This window comes from Tachyglossus aculeatus, chromosome 5, assembly GCF_015852505.1.
Source record: "Tachyglossus aculeatus isolate mTacAcu1 chromosome 5, mTacAcu1.pri, whole genome shotgun sequence".
Taxonomy (NCBI): Eukaryota; Metazoa; Chordata; class Mammalia; order Monotremata; family Tachyglossidae; genus Tachyglossus; species Tachyglossus aculeatus.
Genome location: NC_052070.1, coordinates 65,871,609 through 65,890,283, shown reverse-complemented (window position 1 = coordinate 65,890,283; position 18,675 = coordinate 65,871,609). Strand labels below are relative to the sequence as shown.

The 18,675-nt window shown below is 44.0% G+C and overlaps 1 protein-coding gene across 1 annotated transcript; it reads left to right on the top strand.

Annotated features, from left to right (window-relative positions):
- The first annotated feature begins 2,247 nt into the window (after positions 1 to 2,247).
- Positions 2,248 to 18,116, top strand: GTF2A2 (general transcription factor IIA subunit 2). Its single transcript, XM_038747532.1, has 5 exons — positions 2,248 to 2,332; positions 7,233 to 7,370; positions 9,682 to 9,786; positions 12,164 to 12,290; positions 17,819 to 18,116. The coding sequence occupies exons 2-5, from the start codon at positions 7,299 to 7,301 to the stop codon at positions 17,842 to 17,844; spliced, it is 330 nt and encodes a 109-aa protein (XP_038603460.1). The 5' UTR covers positions 2,248 to 2,332; positions 7,233 to 7,298; the 3' UTR covers positions 17,845 to 18,116.
- Positions 18,117 to 18,675: the final 559 nt, after the last annotated feature.

The following is an 18,675-nucleotide window of genomic DNA, read 5'->3' as shown; positions in this document are numbered from 1 at the left end:
CATTATTAGTAAAATGGGGATGAAGCCTGTGAGCCCCCCGTGGGATAACCTGATCACCTTCTAACCTCCCTAGTGCTTAGAACAGTGTTTGGCACATAGTAAGCGCTTAATAAATGCCAACATTATTATTATTAAAATGGGGATGAAGCCTGTGAGCCCCCCGTGGGACAACCTGATCACCTTGTAACCTCCCTAGTGCTTAGAACAGTGCTTGGCACATAGTAAGCGCTTAATGTGAGCCCACTGTTGGGTAGGGACCGTCTCTATATGTTGCCAACTTGTACTTCCCAAGCGCTTAGTACAGTGCTCTGCACACAGTAAGCGCTCAATAAATACGATTGGATGAAAATGAACGAATGAATAATAAATGCCATCATTATTATTATTAAAATGGGGATGAAGACTTGTTCCCCCCCCAGCGCTTAGAGCAGTGGTTGGCATTCATTTATTCATTCATTCAATCGTATTTACTGAGCGCTTACTGGGTGCAGAGCACTGGACTAAGCAATTAGCACATGGTAGGCTTTTAATAAATGCCATCATTATTATTATTAAAATGGGGATGAAGCCTGTGAGCTCCCCGTGGGACCACCTGATCACCTTGCAACCTCCCCAGCGCTTAGAACAGTGTTTGGCATTCATTTATTCATTCATTCAATCGTATTTATTGAGTGCTTACTGTGTGCAGAGCACTGGGCTAAGCAATTGGCACATAGTAGGCTTTTGATAAATGCTATTATTATTATCATTATTGTTATTGTATATATGTTTGTACATAGTTTTTACTCTATTTATTTTATTTGTACATATTTATTCTATTTATTTTATTTTGTTAATATGTTTTGTTCCCTGTCTCCCCCTTCTAGACTGTGAGCCCGCTGTTGGGTAGGGACCGTCTCTGTATGTTGCCAACTTGTACTTCCGAAGTGCTTAGTCCAGTGCTCTGCACACAGTAAGCGCTCAATAAATACGATTGAATGAAAATGAACGAATGGATGACCAATGCCATCATTATTATCATTAAAATGGGGATGAAGACTCGTTCCCTCCCCAGCGCTTGGAACAGCGGTTGGCATTCATTCATTCAATCGTATTTATTGAGCGCTTACTGGGTGCAGAGCACCGGAGTAAGCAATTGGCACATAGTAGGCTTTTAATAAATCATCATCATCAATCGTATTTATTGAGCGCTTACTATGTGCAGAGCACTGTACTAAGCGCTTGGGAAGTACAAATTGGCAACATCTAGAGACAGTCCCTACCCAACAGTGGGCTCACAGTCTAGAAGGGGGAGACAGAGAACCAAACCAAACATACTAACAAAATAAAATAAATAGAATAGATATGTACAGGTTAAATAGAGTAAAAACTATGTACAAACATATATACAATAACAATAATAAATGCCATTATTATGATTATTATTGTTGTTATTGTTAATGGGGGGGGGGGGGGTTGGCGCTGTGGTGAGGGGAGAGTAGGCCGCAGCCCCTGAGGTGGGTCAATGGCGGGGGCCGCGGAGGCTGCCGGGAGGCGGGTCATATTTGCACATATTTTTTACTCTATGTATTTATTTATTTTACTTGTACCTATCTATTCTATTTATTTTATTTAGTTAATATGTTTGGTTTTGTTGTCTGTCTCCCCCTTCTAGACTGTGAGCCCGCTGTTGGGTAGGGACTGTCTCTATGTGTTGCCAACTTGTACTTCCCAAGCGCTTAGTACAGTGCTCTGCACACAGTAAGCGCTCAATAAATTTGACTGATTGATTGATTGATTGATGAGGGGAGAGTAGGCCGCAGCCCCTGAGGCGGGTCAATGGCGGGGGCTGCGGAGGCTGCCGGGAGGCGGGTCATATTTGCACATATTTTTTACTCTATGTATTTATTTATTTTACTTGTACCTATCTATTCTATTTATTTTATTTAGTTAATATGTTTGGTTTTGTTGTCTGTCTCCCCCTTCTAGACTGTGAGGCCGCTGTTGGGTAGGGAAAGGCTCTATGTGTTGCCAACTTGTACTTCCCAAGCGCTTAGTACAGTGCTCTGCACACAGTAAGCGCTCAATAAATTTGACTGATTGACTGATTGATTGATGAGGGGAGAGTAGGCCGCAGCCCCTGAGGCGGGTCAATGGCGGGGGCCGCGGAGGCTGCCGGGAGGCGGGTGGGCGAACGCGCCCTCCTCAGCGCCCCCCCCCCTCCCAGTCTCGCGAGACTGGAGGGGCGGCGGCCTCGCGCCCGGCCGCCGGAGGGGTGTGTGACGTGTGACGTGATGACGTCACAGCGTCACATCCGGCGAGCGGCCACATCCGGGGACTCCGGGTCCGGCAGGTAAAGGCCGCGAGGCGGCTCGGTGGGCGCGTGCGCTGTGAGGGAGGATCATTTACTTATAATTATTATAATAATAATAATGATGATGATGATGATGATGATGATGGTGGCATTTGTTCCCTTCCTTCCTCTCCCCCTCGTCCCCCTCTCCATCCCCCGCATCTTCCCTCCTTCCCCTTCCCCACAGCACCTGTATAGATGTATAGATGTTTGTACGTATTTATCACTCTATTTATTTATTTATTTTACTTGTACCTATCTATTCTATTTGTTTTATTTTGTTAGTATGTTTGGTTTTGTTCTCTGTCTCCCCCTTTTCAATCAATCAATCAATCAGTCGTATTTATTGAGCGCTTACTGTGTGCAGAGCACTGTACTAAGCGCTTGGGAAGTACAAATTGGCATCACATAGAGACAGTCCCTACCCAACAGTGGGCTCACAGTCTAAAAGGGGGAGACAGAGAACAGAACCAAACGTACCAACAAAATAAAATAAGTAGGATAGAAATGTACAAGTAAAATAAATAAATGAATAAATAAATAAATAGAGTAATAAATATGTACAACCATAGTGGGCTTCGACTGTGAGCCCACTGTTGGGTAGGGACCGTCTCTATATGTTGCCAACTTGTCCTTCCCAAGCGCTTAGCACAGTGCTCTGCACACAGTAAGCGCTCAATCAATACTATTGAATGAATGAATGAAAGTAAGGAAGCATGTCTTGCCCAATTGAGAGCCCGTATTGCGGGTAATTGAGAAATGTGGGTGTTAGAAAAAGCCAAAGACCCTGCAATCCATTAACCGTGGCTAAGACGACATGGTATTTTCCTCATCTTTGAAAGTGGCCAAAGGAAAGATTTGCCAGCCTCCTTTGGGAATATCGTTCTTTTAGGCTCATTTGTGTGATGTGATGCCAATTTGTACTTCCCAAGCGCTTAGTACAGTGCTCTGCACATAGTAAGTGCTCAATAAATACGATTGATTGATTGATTGATTTGTATCATGTCGTACAGTGTACCTGTTCATTTGATTTAGGAACTGAATCGGCATGTGAAGTGAAGGCCAGATATTTTTGTTCAAAGCTAATCTAAAGAGAGTGAGATTACACAGCAGAAATGTGGGTGTTAGAAAAAGTCAAAGATCCTGCAATCCATTAAAACCGTGGCTGAGACGACATGGCATTTTCCTCATCTTTGAAAGTGGCCAAAGGAACGGTTTGCCAGCCTCCTTTGGGAATATCGTTCTTTTAGGCTCGCTTTTATCCTGTCGTACAATGTACCTGTTCATTTGATTTAGGACCTGAATCGGCATGTGAAGTGAAGGCCAGATGTTTTTGTTCAAAGCTAACCTAAAGAGAATGAGATTACACAGCAGAAATGTGGATGTTAGAAAAAGTCAAAGACCCTGCAATCCGTTAACCGTGGCTAAGACGACATGGTATTTTCCTCATCTCTGAAAGTGGCCAAAGGAACGGTTTGCCAGCCTCCTTTGGGAATATCGTTGTTTTAGGCTCGCTTTTATCATGTCGTACAATGCACCTGTTCATTTCATTTAGGACCTGAATCGGCATGTGAAGTGAAGGCCACATATCTTTGTTCAAAGCTAATATCTAAAGAGAATGAGATTACACAGCAGAAATGTGGATGTTAGAAAAAGTCAAAGACCCTGCAATCCGTTAACCGTGGCTAAGACGACATGGTATTTTCCTCATCTCTGAAAGTGGCCAAAGGAACGGTTTGCCAGCCTCCTTTGGGAATATCGTTCTTTTAGGCTCGCTTTTATCATGTCGTACAACGTACCTGTTCATTTGCTTTAGGAACTGAATCGGCATGTGAAGTGAAGGCCAGATATTTTTGTTCAAAGCTAATCTAAAGAGAATGAGATTACACAGCAGATTTTATGAAGTAAGGAGCGGACATGGATCTCACGTGCCTGGCCAGTTGAATCAGAAAATGGAATGTGGTCAAGACTCCAGGAGTGGATCTGCCAGTGATTTTTGGTTTTTCAGCTCATCTGCTAAGATCAATCAATCGTATTTATTGAGCGCTTACTGCGTGCAGAGCACTGTACTAAGCAAGTTGGCAACATATAGAGACAGTCCCTACCCAACAGCGGGCTCACAGTCTAAAAGGGGGAGACGGAGAACAAAACCAAACATGCTAACAAAATAAAATAAATAGAATAGATATGTATAGGTAAAATAAATAAATAAACAAATAAATAGAGATGTTGGCTAACCCTGGGTAGAGGAAACAGAAAGAATCCCTCCCCTCGGCATGTCTATCAGCCGGCACCTGGCTACCTTCTCCAAGCAGACTTGGATGGGAGAGACACCACCCAGAGAGTTTGGGAGCAGGGGTGGAAAGGAAGGGAGGTGGGAGAAGGAAATCATAGGGTGTCTTTTTCCCTCCTCACAACTCTCATTCATTCAGTTGTATTTATTGAGCGCTTACTGTGTGCAGAGCACTGTACTAAGAGCTTGGGAAGTACAAGTTGGCAACGTATAGAAAACACGTAGAAAACTATAGAAAACTCTCATTTTCCCACAGTTGCTTACAGTTAAGAAGTGGATTGATGATTGTGAATATCGAGGGACAATTCTGGAGGAAAGGATTTGCAAATCATCATCGTCATCATCAATCGTATTTACTGAGCGCTTACTGTGTGCAGAGCACTGTACTAAGCGCTTGGGATGTACAAGTCGGCAACATATAAAGACAGTCCCTACCCAACAGTGGGCTCACAGTCTAAAAGGGGGAGACAGAGAACAAAACCAAACATACTAATAAAATAAAATAAATAGAATAGATATGTACAAGTAAAATAAATAGAGTAATAAATATGTACAAACATATATACATATCAAATCAAGGCAGTCGGAAGGGAGCCCAATTTTTAATGTTGGAAATCATGGGTAAGGTCCGTAACAAGCCGAGCCAAACCTCATTTGAGTTCGGCTGCGATGGAGAGGAACAGACGGCGCGTCCGTACGTCCCGTAGCGGGTTGCCGGCTGAGCGTGACAGCCATTTATTTGGCGGAGGTCATCGGGGTCTCCTGAAGCCACAGTGGAATAGGCCAGAGATACACACAGTGAGCTGCTTGAGGTTTCTCAAGCCCAAACTGAGGGTTCAAGGGGCTCAGTGGCTCCACACTATGTACTTACCTGCTCTGTTGAGCTGGATTTAAGGGGGTGGGCATTCAGGTAGATTTGATCTGAGTTTCAGGTGGCTCAACCAAAGTCCACAGCCGTGTGGAGCCCCGGGGGTGTCAACACACAAGCCGTGAAGCTAAGCCCTGTATTCGATCCTGGGTTGTGTCAGGCTGGTCTACCCTATTGCAGGGGAGCTGAAGTGCCCTTGGTTCTCTTAAATCCGTTCTGAGACTGAGGCGTGTCTGAGCCGACTGTAATTATGCCGTTGCCAGGCCACTTGAAATGTGATTTTAGCAGAGCCGTGTAAGTCCGAAGCAGTCAATCGATCGTGTTTATGGAGTGCTTGTTTTGTGTAGAGCACTGTATTAAGCTCCTCACTCTCGGCTAAACTCCTCACTCGCGGCTTCCAGGCTGTCCATCCCTTCGCCCCCTCCTACCTAACCTCCCTTCTCTCCTTCTCCAGCCCAGCCCGCACCCTCCACTCCTCTGCCGCTCACCTCCTCATGAGGCCTCGTTCTCGCCTGTCCCGCCATCGACCCCCAACCTGTCCTGAAATGCCCTCCCTCCGCACATCCGCCAAGCTAGCTCTCTTCCTCCCTTCAAAGCCCTACTGCGAGCTCACCTCCTCCAAGAGGTCTTCCCAGACTGAGCCCCCTTTTTCCTCTCCTCCTCCCCATCCCCCCCACCCTACCTCCTTCCCCTCCCCACGGCACCTGTATATATGTTTGTGCAGATTTATCACTCTACTTGTACATATTTACTATTCTGTTTGTTAATGATGTGCAATTTATCTGTAATTCTATTTATTCTGACGACTTGACACCTGTCGACATGTTCTGTTTTGTCGTCTGTCTCCCCCTTCTAGACTGTGAGCCCGCTGTTGGGTAGGGACCGTCTCTATGTGTTGCTGACTTGTACTTCCCAAGCGCTTAGTCCAGTGCTCTGCACACAGTAAGCGCTCAATAAATACGATTGAATGAATGAACGAGTATAATAGAATTAGTAGACCAGTTCCCTGCCCACAAGGAGCTCACAGCTTGGGAGGGGAGGCGGATTTTTAAAATGAATCAGTACCGTTGGGCTGAGGGTGGGGTGAATAAGGGGAGCACTGCATCCTCTGCTCAGAATTGGATGTCTTTAAACTACCTCCGAAATTAATTTACAGTAACAAGAAAAGCCCAGTTTCTGTTCAGAAAGAGTCCATCTCTAACAAAGTAGAATTAACGTACAGTGGGAAGCGGCGTGCCCTAATGAAAGAGCACGGGCTTGGGAGTTGGAGGCCCTGGGTTCTAATCCCGGCTCCACCCCTTACCTGCTGTGTGATCTTGGGCAAGTCACTTCACTTCTCTGTGCCTCAGTTCCCTCATCTGCAAAATGGGGATTCAGTACCTGTTCTCTTCCCACTTAATCTGTGAGCCCCACGTGGGACCTGAATATCCTGTATCTGCCCCGCGCTCAGCATGGTGTTTGGCACATAGTAAGCGCCTAACAAGCGTCACAGTTATTAAATAGAATTATCAATCGGTGGCACTTACTGAGCGCTTACTGTCTGCAGAGCATTGTACTGAATGCTTGGGAAGGTACAGCACATGAAGATGGTAGACATAGTCCTTATGGGTTTTGATGTGATAAATGACACACTTACTTGTTCCGAATGTCCTGTTCACGGTCCTTACAGGTTCTGATGTGATAAATGACACACTTGTTCTAAATGTCGTATTGGTTAATGACGACATTATGTTCTTTAGGGCCTCAATGAATGCCTGATATCTGGATGAAAAGAAAACAAACATCTCAGTTCTTCATCTCAAGCCATGGCTTATCAGCTCTACAGAAACACTACTTTGGGAAACAGCCTTCAGGAGAGCCTCGATGAGCTCATACAGGTAGGATATGAGGAATTAAAAGAACGCTTAATTTTCTAGGTATTTTTTTTATAACTGGTTCAACTGGAAGAAAGTTTGGTCTGGTGGGAAAGAACAGAGGCCTAGGATCCAGGAGACCTGGGGGTTAACTTCACTCATTCAGTTGTCTTTATTGAACACTTACTGTGTGCAAAGCACTGTACTGTATGCTTGGGAGAATACAACACAACAATAAACTGACACATTCCCTGCCTAGAACAAGCTGACCCGTTTTGTGACTTCAAACAAATAACTTTTCTGGGTGGACAGGGATCATGTCTACCCATTCTCCCAAGACCTATACAGTGCTCAGCATATAGTAAGTGCTCAGTAAATTCTGCTGGTTAAGTGGATAAGGATGTTGTGAGGACAAATTGAGACAACTGAGGTAAAATTTCTTTGGGAAAAAAAATCAAAGGGTTAGGCATATTCAAGTTACGTCATGTGTAATTCATACATTCAGTTGTGTTTACTGAGCGCTTACCGAGTGCAGAGCACTGTATTTAAGCATTTGGAAAGTACAGTTCAGCAATAAAGAGAGACAATCCCTGCCCACACCGGGTTCATATCTGTGAATTTCTTGTAGTTTATCCTAGTGAGAAAGCCCAGGGTGAGAATTATAAAAGGGAAATTTGGTTAGTGACGCTGCTATTGACAGACCTTGCTTTACTTCTCTGCCTTGGTTTCTCATCTCAATGAAGTTAATCATTCCTATCCCTCCTTACACCAAAGAGATTCTATGAGGATAAAGTTTAGTAACACAGAAAAGAGATTTACATTCTTAGGAAGAAAGGAACTACGTAAATATGAGGGATGTTTATTATTATTATTGCTCCAAAAAAGAAATCAAGTGTCCCACTTCGGAGAAAGGTATGAGAATCTATTAAAGTGATCAGCTGAACTGGGATAAAACGTGCAGTTCCCAAAGCTCTTTTTTTCCCCTTAAAGAAATTCTGCTAGAATAGTAGTTCTATCCTTACATATATTTTTCAACTTTCGTATCATAGTGTGGTTCTTGGGTTTAAGCAGTTCTTAGATCAGATTCCTTCTTTCCCAATATGGGGAAGCTTGCGTAGTAGGAGAGAAATAGTACTGACACCTGAACACTGACATCACATTTTAGACTTCTAGACTGTGAACCCGTCATTGGTTAAGGACCGTCTCTATATGTTGCCGATTTGTACTTCCCAAGCGCTCAGTACAGTGCTCTGCACACGGTAAGCGCTCAATAAATACAATTGATTGATTGATTGATTTTAAGGATACTGGTGCCAAGATTGGAGAACAAATCTAGGAACTTCTTTTCAGTTTATCGCTACCTATATGTAATAGCATGTTGGCGGTTTCATTTAGGGCCAGAGTTTTAAATGCACTTTCCACTGGTGGAGAAATGGTGGAATGGTGAAAATTAATCAGTAGCATTTATTGAGTGCTCTCTGGTGGGCGCTGTATTAAGCATCCGGGAGAATGCAATAGAATTTGTAGACAGGATCCCTGTCCTCAAAGAGTTTACCGTCTAGTGGGTGGTAGGAACCAACCCAAGGCAGCTGTGGCAGTCCAGCGCTTAGAACAGTGCTTTGCACATAGTAAGCGCTTAACAAATACCAAAGTTGTTATTATTATTAAAGTTACCCAAAGTGGGAAATCTGTCCAATTGACTTTTGAGCTAAGAGAAAGAAGACTGTTACATTTAAGTTTCTATAGTTGACTTTTAGATCATGTCAGTAGAAAAATTAAAGATAGTTACTGTTTGAAAATAACAAGCCACCAAGGTTACTTGCATTTTGTGTAGTTTCACGGAGGTCAACGATGACCAAACTCTAGCATTTGGGTCACATTTAGCTCCCTACTTTGCCCAGTACAGCTGTTCTAAGCATCATCAATCGTATTTATTGAGCGCTTACTGTGTGCAGAGCACTGTACTAAGCGCTTGGGAAGTACAAATTGGCAGCATATAGAGACAGTCCCTACCCAACAGTGGGCTCACAGTCTAAAAGGGGGAGACAGAGAACAAAGTGTGTCCCGAACAGTTATTAAGGGTGACAGATAACTCTCTGGTAACACTGTCGTGCCATCTCCTTCTCCCCCGCCGTCCCGTGCCCCGACCCATTCAGTCTGTCAGAAGTGGGCATTACACAACCCTCAGGGTACAGTCATTTATTTCAAGCGGTCGTCAACGAGCAACAAACAAACGTATGGACGTCCTGGATATTTCTCTGCCTTCGTCCGATTCTTCCACTTGTTCCTTTATTGTCTTTTGCCTTGTAAAATGAAACGTCCCTTTCACTCTTAGTCTCAGCAGATCACGCCTCAGCTTGCTCTTCAAGTTCTCCTTCAGTTTGACAAGGCCATCAATTCAGCACTGGCCCAGCGAGTCAGGAATAGAGTCAACTTCAGGGTAAGGTTACTTCGTCCCGTCTTAGACCGCCGTTTCTGCCTCTCAAGGTAGAGTCTGTGTCACGTGGAAGGAGCGTGGCCCAGGGGAGTCCCGGGATCTGGGTTTGTCAGCCCGGCTCTGCCACGTGCGTGATGTGTGACCTTGATCAAGTCACTCGACTTCTCTGTGCCTTAGTTTCCTCTGCTGTAAAATCCTACTTAGGTGGCGGGCTCTGTGTCGGACAGGGAGTGAGTCTTACCTGATTATCTTGTGTCCACCCCAGTGCTTAATAACAGTGCTTCACTCACAGTAGGTGCTTAGCCAATGCCGTAATTATTATCCTTATGGCGTGGCATCCTTTTCGTTTAAGGGCCACCACGGTATTCCTAGGAAGTTCACCTTCCGATTGGAACAAGCAGTGATTCCCCCCAAATACAGGTGAAACTTACTCTGTTTCACGTCTAACAGCGGTGAGTGCTTACTGCGTGCAAAGGACTGTACTAAGCGCTTGGGAAGAGCAGCACAGCTCTTATAGTTCATAAAGAGAATGAACCCGGAGTCAGAGGCCCTGGGTTCGAATTCTGACTCCGCCACGTGCCTGCTGGGGGACCTCGAGTAAGGCTCTGAACTTCTCTGGGCCTCACTTCCCTCATCTGTAAAATGGGGGTGAATTACCTGTTCTCCCTCCTGCTTAGATTGTGACCCCTCTGTGGAACAAGAACCGTGTCTGACTACCATCTTCTCCTTTATCTCCCTGGATTTGAGTTTGCAAAAGGAGGGAGGAGTGGGAGAGACGCCTCTTAGAAGCCAACCAGAGAACTTGACAAATTCAGGTTTGCCATCTTTGGTCTAGTACCCAGTGTCGATTTTTTTTTTCCATTTATATTATTTGTAAAGCCCTTGCTACGTGCTTGGCAACCTACTACTACTACTGCTAATAATAATAATGGCATTTATTAGGTGCTTACTATGTGCAAAGCACTGTTCTAAGCGCTGGGGGGATACAAGGTGATCAGGTTGTCCCACGGGGGGCTCACAGTCTTCATCCCCATTTTATAGGTGAGGGAACTGAGACACAGAGAAGTGAAGTAATAATAATAATGATAATAATGATAATAATAATAATAATAATGGCATTTATTAGGCGCTTACTAGTGCAAAGCACTGTTCTAATCGCTGGGGGAATACAGGGTGATCAGGTTGTCCCATGGGGGGCTCACAATCTTCATCCCCATTTTACAGGTGAGGGAACTGAGACAAAGAAAAGTGAAGTAATAATAATAATAATAATAATGATGGTATCTGTTAAGCGCTTACTATGTGCAAAGCACTGTTCTAAGCGCTGGGGGGGATACAAGGTAAGCACTGGGGTAGATTCAAGATAATAGGGCTCACAGGCTAAGTTGGAGAGAAGAGGATTTAATCCCCATTTTACAAACGAGGTAACTGAGGTCCAGAGAAGCGAAGCGACTTGCCCCAGGTCACAGAGCAGAGAAGTGGCGGAGCAGGATTGGAACCCAGGCCCCCCATCTACCAGCCAGCGCTGTTAGTCTGTTGATGTTACAGTGTAACCGTCATCTCAGAGCGAACCATATCAGTACAGGCAAACTGAAAACCTAATGGAAATATGTGGTAGAAGGAATATGGGGGGAGATTAAAAGAAAAATATTAGTGCCCAAAGTTCAGTAGTTAAGGATGCAGACTGCACTGTGGTTTAGGTATCAGCATTTTGCAAGTTTTTAGGGAGGGTGCTGGTTAGAAACTGCAAATTTGCAGTCCCCCGCAAATTCTGGATCCATTCTTGCATAGTCCCCACCCTCGTTAGCAAACGAGAAGCGCTTCTAACTTCGTAAGGTAACTCCATTCATTTCCTAATGATGCTTCTTGTGCGTATTCAAAGATTCAGTGACTACGTTCTTTTTGCGAAGAGGGTCTGAAAAGACATTCACTGAGAGTAAGCGTTCTCACATGAGCTTTTCGGACACATGAGGGCATTCAAAATGCGTGTTAGTGTGCTAGGATCCCCATAGAAGTTGGTGAATTGTCCACATTTTCCTTGGGTTTATGGATGATTGTTTTTGTACATCAGCCAACAAGTCAATCAAGAAAAGTTCATTTTGAGTCATTTCCTTCAGGTAACCTTTAACGAGTGTGGTGGCCCAGTTTTAGCATTCAAAACGGAGAAAACCGTATTTATTTCCAGATATGCTTGGGGGAGTTTTAGAAGTGGCTGTTATGTGCTGAAATTGAAAACAGTTATCGTAAGATTCCATTAATGCTCTGCGAAAACATCAAAATGTATTTGTAGATGATTGCGAGTTGCCACTCTGAAAATGAAGGAAAATGGACTAAAGAATCATTTCTCATGCCGCATGATTGCGTTTTCTTTTATTTGAAGGGCTCCCTAAATACGTACAGATTCTGTGATAACGTGTGGACTTTTGTATTGAACGATGTTGAATTCAGAGAGGTGACAGAGCTTGTTAAAGTGGATAAAGTCAAAATTGTAGCCTGTGATGGAAAAAGTAAGTGCACCCAACTCTTCAAATGTTATAACCATCTGTGAAGCAAGTTTCTTGAGGTGTGAATTAGTCTTTCTGTCGTTAGAAATCCCTTAGTTCCTCATCACATAAATTATGCCAGAAGGTGTTGCCCGAAAGGTGTGGGTGTGAGCAGCGGAGAAAGAGGAGCAGAACTAATTGCAAATGAAGCTGCTTACGCATGCTCCCTCTCCTTCCACCTCCCTCTCTTTTTCTCTTCTCCCCCCCGCACTCCCCAATATACTTCTTATGATCTTTAATAATAATAATAATGGCATTTATTAAGCACTTACTGTGTGCAAAGCACTGTTCTAAGCGCTGGAGAGGTTACAAGGTGATCGGGTTGTCCCACGGGGGGCTCACAGTCTTCATCCCCATTTTACAGATGAGGCAACTGAGGCCCAGAGAAGTGAAGTGACTTGCCCAAAGCCACGCAGCTGACAATTGGTGGAGCCGGGATTTGAACCCGTGACCTCTGACTCCAGAGCCCGGGCTCTTTCCACTGAGCCAAGCTGCTTCTCTTTAGCTTCTCTTTAAAGGCTGTGTGGCCAAACGGACCAAGTTCTGAATATTCATTCATTCATGCAGTCGTGTTTATTGAGCGCTTACTGTGTGCAGAGCACTGTACTAAGCGCTTGGGAAGTACAAGTTGGCAACATATTATAGACATGGTCCCTACCCTACGGTGGGCTCACAGTCTAGAATATGAAATGAGAAGTAGCATGGCCTAGTGGGAAAAGCCCCTTCTAGACTGTGAGCCCATTCTTGGGTAGGGACCGTCTCTATACGTTGCCGACTTGGACTTCCCAAGCGCTTAGTACAGTGCTCTGCACACAGTAAGCGCTCAGTAAATACGATTGAATGAATAGTAAGTGCTTAATAATAACAATAATGATGGCATTTATTATGTGATCCTGCTCTTGGGTAGGGACCGTCTCTATATGTTGCCGACTTGTACTTCCCAAGCGCTTAGTAGAGTGCTCTGCACACAGTAAGCGCTCAGTAAATATGATTGAATGAATAGTAAGTACTTAATAATAATAATAATGATGGCATTTATTATGTGAGCCTGTTCTTGGGTAGGGACTGTCTCTATATGTTGCCGACCTGTACTTCCCAAACGCTTAGTACAGTGCTCTGCACACAGTAAGCGCTCAATAAATACGACTGAATGAATAGTAAGTGCTTAATAATAATAATAATGATGGCATTTATTATGTGAGCCTGCTCTTGGGTAGGGACCGTCTCTATATGTTGCCGACCTGTACTTCCCAAGCGCTTAGTACAGTGCTCTGCACACAGTAAGCGCTCAATTAATGCTATTGAATGAATGAAAAGCCCAGGCTTGGATTCTAATCCTGGCTCTACCACTCATCCTCTGTGTGACCTTGGGCAAGTCTCTTCTCTGTGCCTCAGTTTCCTCATCTGTAAAGTGGGGATTAAAGCTATGAGCCCCATGTGGGACCTGGGCTGGGTCCAACCTGATTAGCTTCTGTCTGTCCCAGCCTGGCTAATAATAATAATAATAATAATAATAATAATGGCATTTATTAAGCACTTACTATGTGCAAAGCACTGTTCTAAGTGCTTAACGAATGCCATTTAGAAAACAAACCGAAAAAAAACCCAAATCCGCTTACCTGAATTTTCCTCAACTCAGGTTTCCATTTCTTAAAACGTTTCAAAGATTTACCCCTCTGGTCTAGTTGCATATTGGTGGAATAGGCTTGTCATCATGAGTATATGGGCATCTATGACTCTCTCATTTCATATATTCTAAATAAGGTGTGATTTTTCAGATTTAAAATGATTCAGGATGTGCTTTTTTTTAAACAACAAACAATTACAATTTAGCACTTTTAAGTTTTTCAGGGGTGGGGGGTGGCAAACCCTGTGAGATGGGCAATGAGGCAGCAGGGGAGGGTGACACTTACTGACCTAGGCTGATGGGGAAGATGTCTGTGGGGCAGGGAAGTGGCTAGAACTATTGGAGGGCTTTGGAGTCAGAGGTCATGGGTTCAAATCCCGCTCCGCCACTTAGCTGTATGACTTTGGGCAAGTCACTTCACTTCTCTGTGCCTCAGTTCCCTCACCTGTAAAATGGGGATTCAGACTGCGAGCCCCCCGTGGGACAACGTGATCACCTTGTAACCTCCCCAGCGCTTAGGGTTAATAAATGCCTTCATTATTTATTATTATTATTGCTGCCATTTAGATTCCAGCTAATGAAAGCCTTCCTTGGGGTGGAAGGAAAGCCTTGTTGCCTTTATTTCCCTCCAGCTTCCTGCTCCTGAGGGATGCTCCCTCATGGGGGTATCGTTCTTCCTCCGAGATGGTGGTGTGGGTTGTAATAACAATAGTAATCTTTTTTATTAAGTAAGGGCTTACTGGGTGCAGAACAAGCTATGGGAGAGTGTACATAGGTGGGAATTGTTGCTGTTCCTCGTGGGGTTCACAATTTAAGGGAAGGGGAAAAGTAGGGAAGGAGACAGATCAGGGGGTGGGGGGAAGGAGCAGATGGCAAGCAGAAGCAGCTGCCTGGCTCCCAAATGTACCTGTACATTGGTCACCCTCCAAAATCTATTTTTTTGTGTGTTTTGTTTTGTGTTTTGGTTACCGGGATTGTAATCAAAGCAGTGGCGGGGGGGTGTTTAGAAAGTTTCGTTTCCCCCTGATAAAGTTGACCATTTTGATTTTAAACAAATGTGCTTTCTCCACTCAACTCTTGGGCATTTTCCCCTCCAGTCGGTTTTATTTTTTTAACTTTGGTTTGATCGGTTTGGGGTTCAGGTGAGCACAGGTGTAGAAATATTCCACAGTAACCTCACCCGAATTGTGCAGAGTGAGGTGACCTCACGAAGGTGAGCACAAAGCTTTGACTGTGTGGCCTTGTCACACGGAGGCAAGAAGAATTGAGCAATCCTTAAATTAAGGATATGGGTCCCCTTGAAATGAGGGGGTCTCTCTGACCTCGACAGTCACAGCCAACTATAAACGCTTATGAAAACAATTACTCCCAAGAATTCTTAGGCACAGGTGGCTTTTCTTGCACGTTGGGCAAACAAGTCTTAGATTCATTTGTTTTCCTGACAGCCGTGCCCGTGGCAGCGAGCAATTCATTCTCTTCACGGTTATGTTGAAATAATTGTTTTGTTACTCTTATCCCTAGGGGCTGTCTCTATATGTTGCCAATTTGTACTTCCCAAGCGCTTAGTACAGTGCTCTGCACATAGTAAGCGCTCAATAAATACGATTGATGATGATGATGTTCCCTAGGGTGGGGGCAAACCGAAGATCACTGAGCAGAATTTCTACAGTGATTCCAACATTTGATCGCCCCATTCCTATATTGGCCAAACCATTTTGTGCGCGTGGTTTGAGTTAATTAGAATCATGTTAAGGTTTTATTGTGGTGCCTTTTCTGGGGGAAAAGTCAGTTGATGTGGACTGAGTTGTTAAAAGGAGACATGTAAAGACTTAAAAAGAAAGTTAAGACCTCTATCTTATTAGGCCTGGCTAAACTGTAGGAAATGTAGGGGTAAAATGTAGAAAAAGTAATGTCCACTATATATTTGATGCAACACTCCTAATTCATTCAGTCGTATTTATTGAGCACTTACTGTGTTCACTGTACTAAGTGCTTGGGAAGTACAAGTTGGCAGCATATAGAGACGGTCCCTACCCAATAGTGGGCTCATAGTCTAGAAATAATTAGACTAGAGCTAATTAGACTCCTGATTAGCCCATGTGTTTCAGCATTTTCTCATAACTGTGCCATTCTGGCTCTTAGGTTGTAAGTTGTGAGAAGGTAGAAGAAAGTGAAAATGTTAGGTATTACAGAGTTGGCATAAAACTAAGGGTAGATTCATTCATTCAGTTGTATTTATTGAGCGCTTACTGTGTGCAGAGCACTACTTTGGAAGTACAAGTTGGCAACATATACGATGATATGATGTGACAAGCTTGATCCACCTAATTAAATTATTCTGCCCCCCCCCCCCCCCCCCAATTATAAATCCTGGGAAGGTAGGAAAGCAAAGTGGACTTTAATAAACTAAAGAAGGAGAACGTCATAAAATTGGTTCATGCATATATCCATTCAGTTGTATTTACCGAGCTCCTCATTCAGTCGTATTTATTGAGTGCTTACTGTATGCAAAGCCCTGTGCTAAGTGCTTGGGAGAGTACAATACTATAATAGAGGCATTCTCTGGCCACAGCGATGTTACTGTGTGCAGAACACTATACTAAACGCTGGGGAGAGTTCAAAACACCAGACACATTCCCTGCCCACAACAAGCTGTCGGTCTAAGGAGGGGAACACATTAATATACATTAATACATTCCAGATCTGTACATTAGTGCCGTTGGGCCGGGAGGGGGAATGAATAAAGGGAGCAAGTCCGGGCGGTGCAGGATGGAGTGGGAGAAGAGGAAAGACGGGCTTAGTCAGGGAAGGCCTCTTGGAGGAGATGGGATGGGGAGGCTATGGAGGATTTGAGGAGGGAGGGTGATCCAGGCCAGAGCAGGACGGGGGCTGGGGGTTGTTGGCCAGATAGATGAGATGGAGGTACAGTGAGAAGGGCAGCGTTAGTGGAGCAAAGTGTGAGGTCTGGCTTGTAGGAGGGGACGAGGTGATTGAGGGCTTTAAAGCCAATATTTCTGTTCGGTGTGGAAGTGGATGGGCAACCACTGGAGTTTCTTGAGGAGTGGGGAAACATATCCTGAGGGATTTTGTAGGAAGATGATCCGGGCAGCAGAGTGAAGTACGGACTGGACCGGGGAAAGACAGGAAGCCGGGCGGTCGGCGAGGAGGCTGATACAATAATCGAGGTGGGATGGGATGAGTGATTGGACCGACGTGGCAGCGGTTTGGTTGGAGAAAACTTTAGCGATGGTGGAACGGAAAGGATTTAGTGATGGATTGAATGTAGGGGTTGAATGAGAGAGTAGAAGTCCAAGTCAAGTATAATGCCAAGGCTACGGGCTCGTGGGATAGGAAGGCTGGTGGAGCTGTCTACGGTGATGGGAAAGTAAAGGGGTTTCTAGACTGTGAGCCCACTGTTGGGTAGGGACCGTCTCTATATGTTGCCAACTTGGACTTCCCAAGCGCTTAGTACAGTGCTCTGCACACAGTAAGTGCTCAATAAATACGATTGATTGATTGAGTTCCGTTTTGGGCATATAAAACTTGTGGGGACGGGAGGCCATCCCAGTAGAGGTGGTTCTCAGGTGTGGAATGAAGAGCTAGTGTTCAAATAAGCAATGCCCTCCCTCTTCCTTCTTCCTGGAATTCCCTCCTCCTCAGTTGTATTTTTTTGTACACAGGTAGTTTGTTTCAAGTTCAGTTACTTTTCTTCGTTCAATTAGATTTAAGCTTTTAGTTTCTAAATGCTGAAGTTTGGAATTTCTTAGAAAAGTCCTTCATGTGAAAAATCAAATGGTCTAAGTGCTAATTTAATCTGCCATGTTTAACATCCTGTTTTCTCTTCCTTTTTTTTTTTTTTTTTTAGACACCGGCTCCAATACTGCAGAATGAATAGAAAAGTGGTTTATTAATGCCATTTTATGTTGCTTTGTGGCACTTTCTGGAGAGAAGCATGGAAGAGACTGTTTTTATTTATTCTAGCAACGCAGACACGAGCACACTGCTAGGCTACAACAAGAATGCCAGTAGGAAGGAGCATATAACTACAGTGTCCCAAGTACTTTTTGTGGCATGGAAAAAACATTACTTTTTTAAATGACAAATCAAATGTTGTTGCCTTGTTCTTGAAAATTTTCTTTAATAAACTCTTATTTAAAAACTTGGGTGTTGTGAAGTTATTGAAATGCCTAAGGCACTATATGAATTTGTCCAATACAAATGGAATTATAGTGGTTATTGCTGAAATCCATCCATCATCATTTCTACAAAAGGTTTCACAGAGGGATAATCAAACGGTAATTTAGAGTGAAACCGTCATCCTATTTTTGGGGTGAAAGCAATTAAATATTCAAACAGTTTACTGGTAGATACATTGCATTTTCTCATTTCTTACCGTGTACAAAGCACTCTTGGCGGCAGTAACATTTTTAAATCTGAAATTTCAGTACTTCCAACTCAAGGGTCTTATTTTCCCAAGTATACAAGAGCCCCATTCCACCCAGACTGAGCCCCCTTTTTCCTCTCCCCCTCCCCATCCTCCCCACCCTACCTCCTTCCCCTCCCCACAGCACCTGTATATATGTCTGTACAGATTTATCACTCTATTTTGCTTGTCCATATTTCCTAATCTATTTATTTTGTTAATGATGTGCATCTAGCTTTATTTCTATGTATTCTGACGACTTGACACCTGTCCATCCCCCGTCTTACCTCCTTCCCCTC

Excerpts from the sequence above, each read along its gene's own strand:
- GTF2A2 (XM_038747532.1), top strand. The coding sequence starts at position 7,299 with ATGGCTTATCAGCTCTACAGAAACACTACTTTGGGAAACAGCCTTCAG. Across the intron at positions 7,371-9,681 it reads GCCTCGATGAGCTCATACAG|TCTCAGCAGATCACGCCTCA; the intron begins GTAGGATATGAG and ends TTTCACTCTTAG. Across the intron at positions 9,787-12,163 it reads GGAATAGAGTCAACTTCAGG|GGCTCCCTAAATACGTACAG; the intron begins GTAAGGTTACTT and ends TTTTATTTGAAG.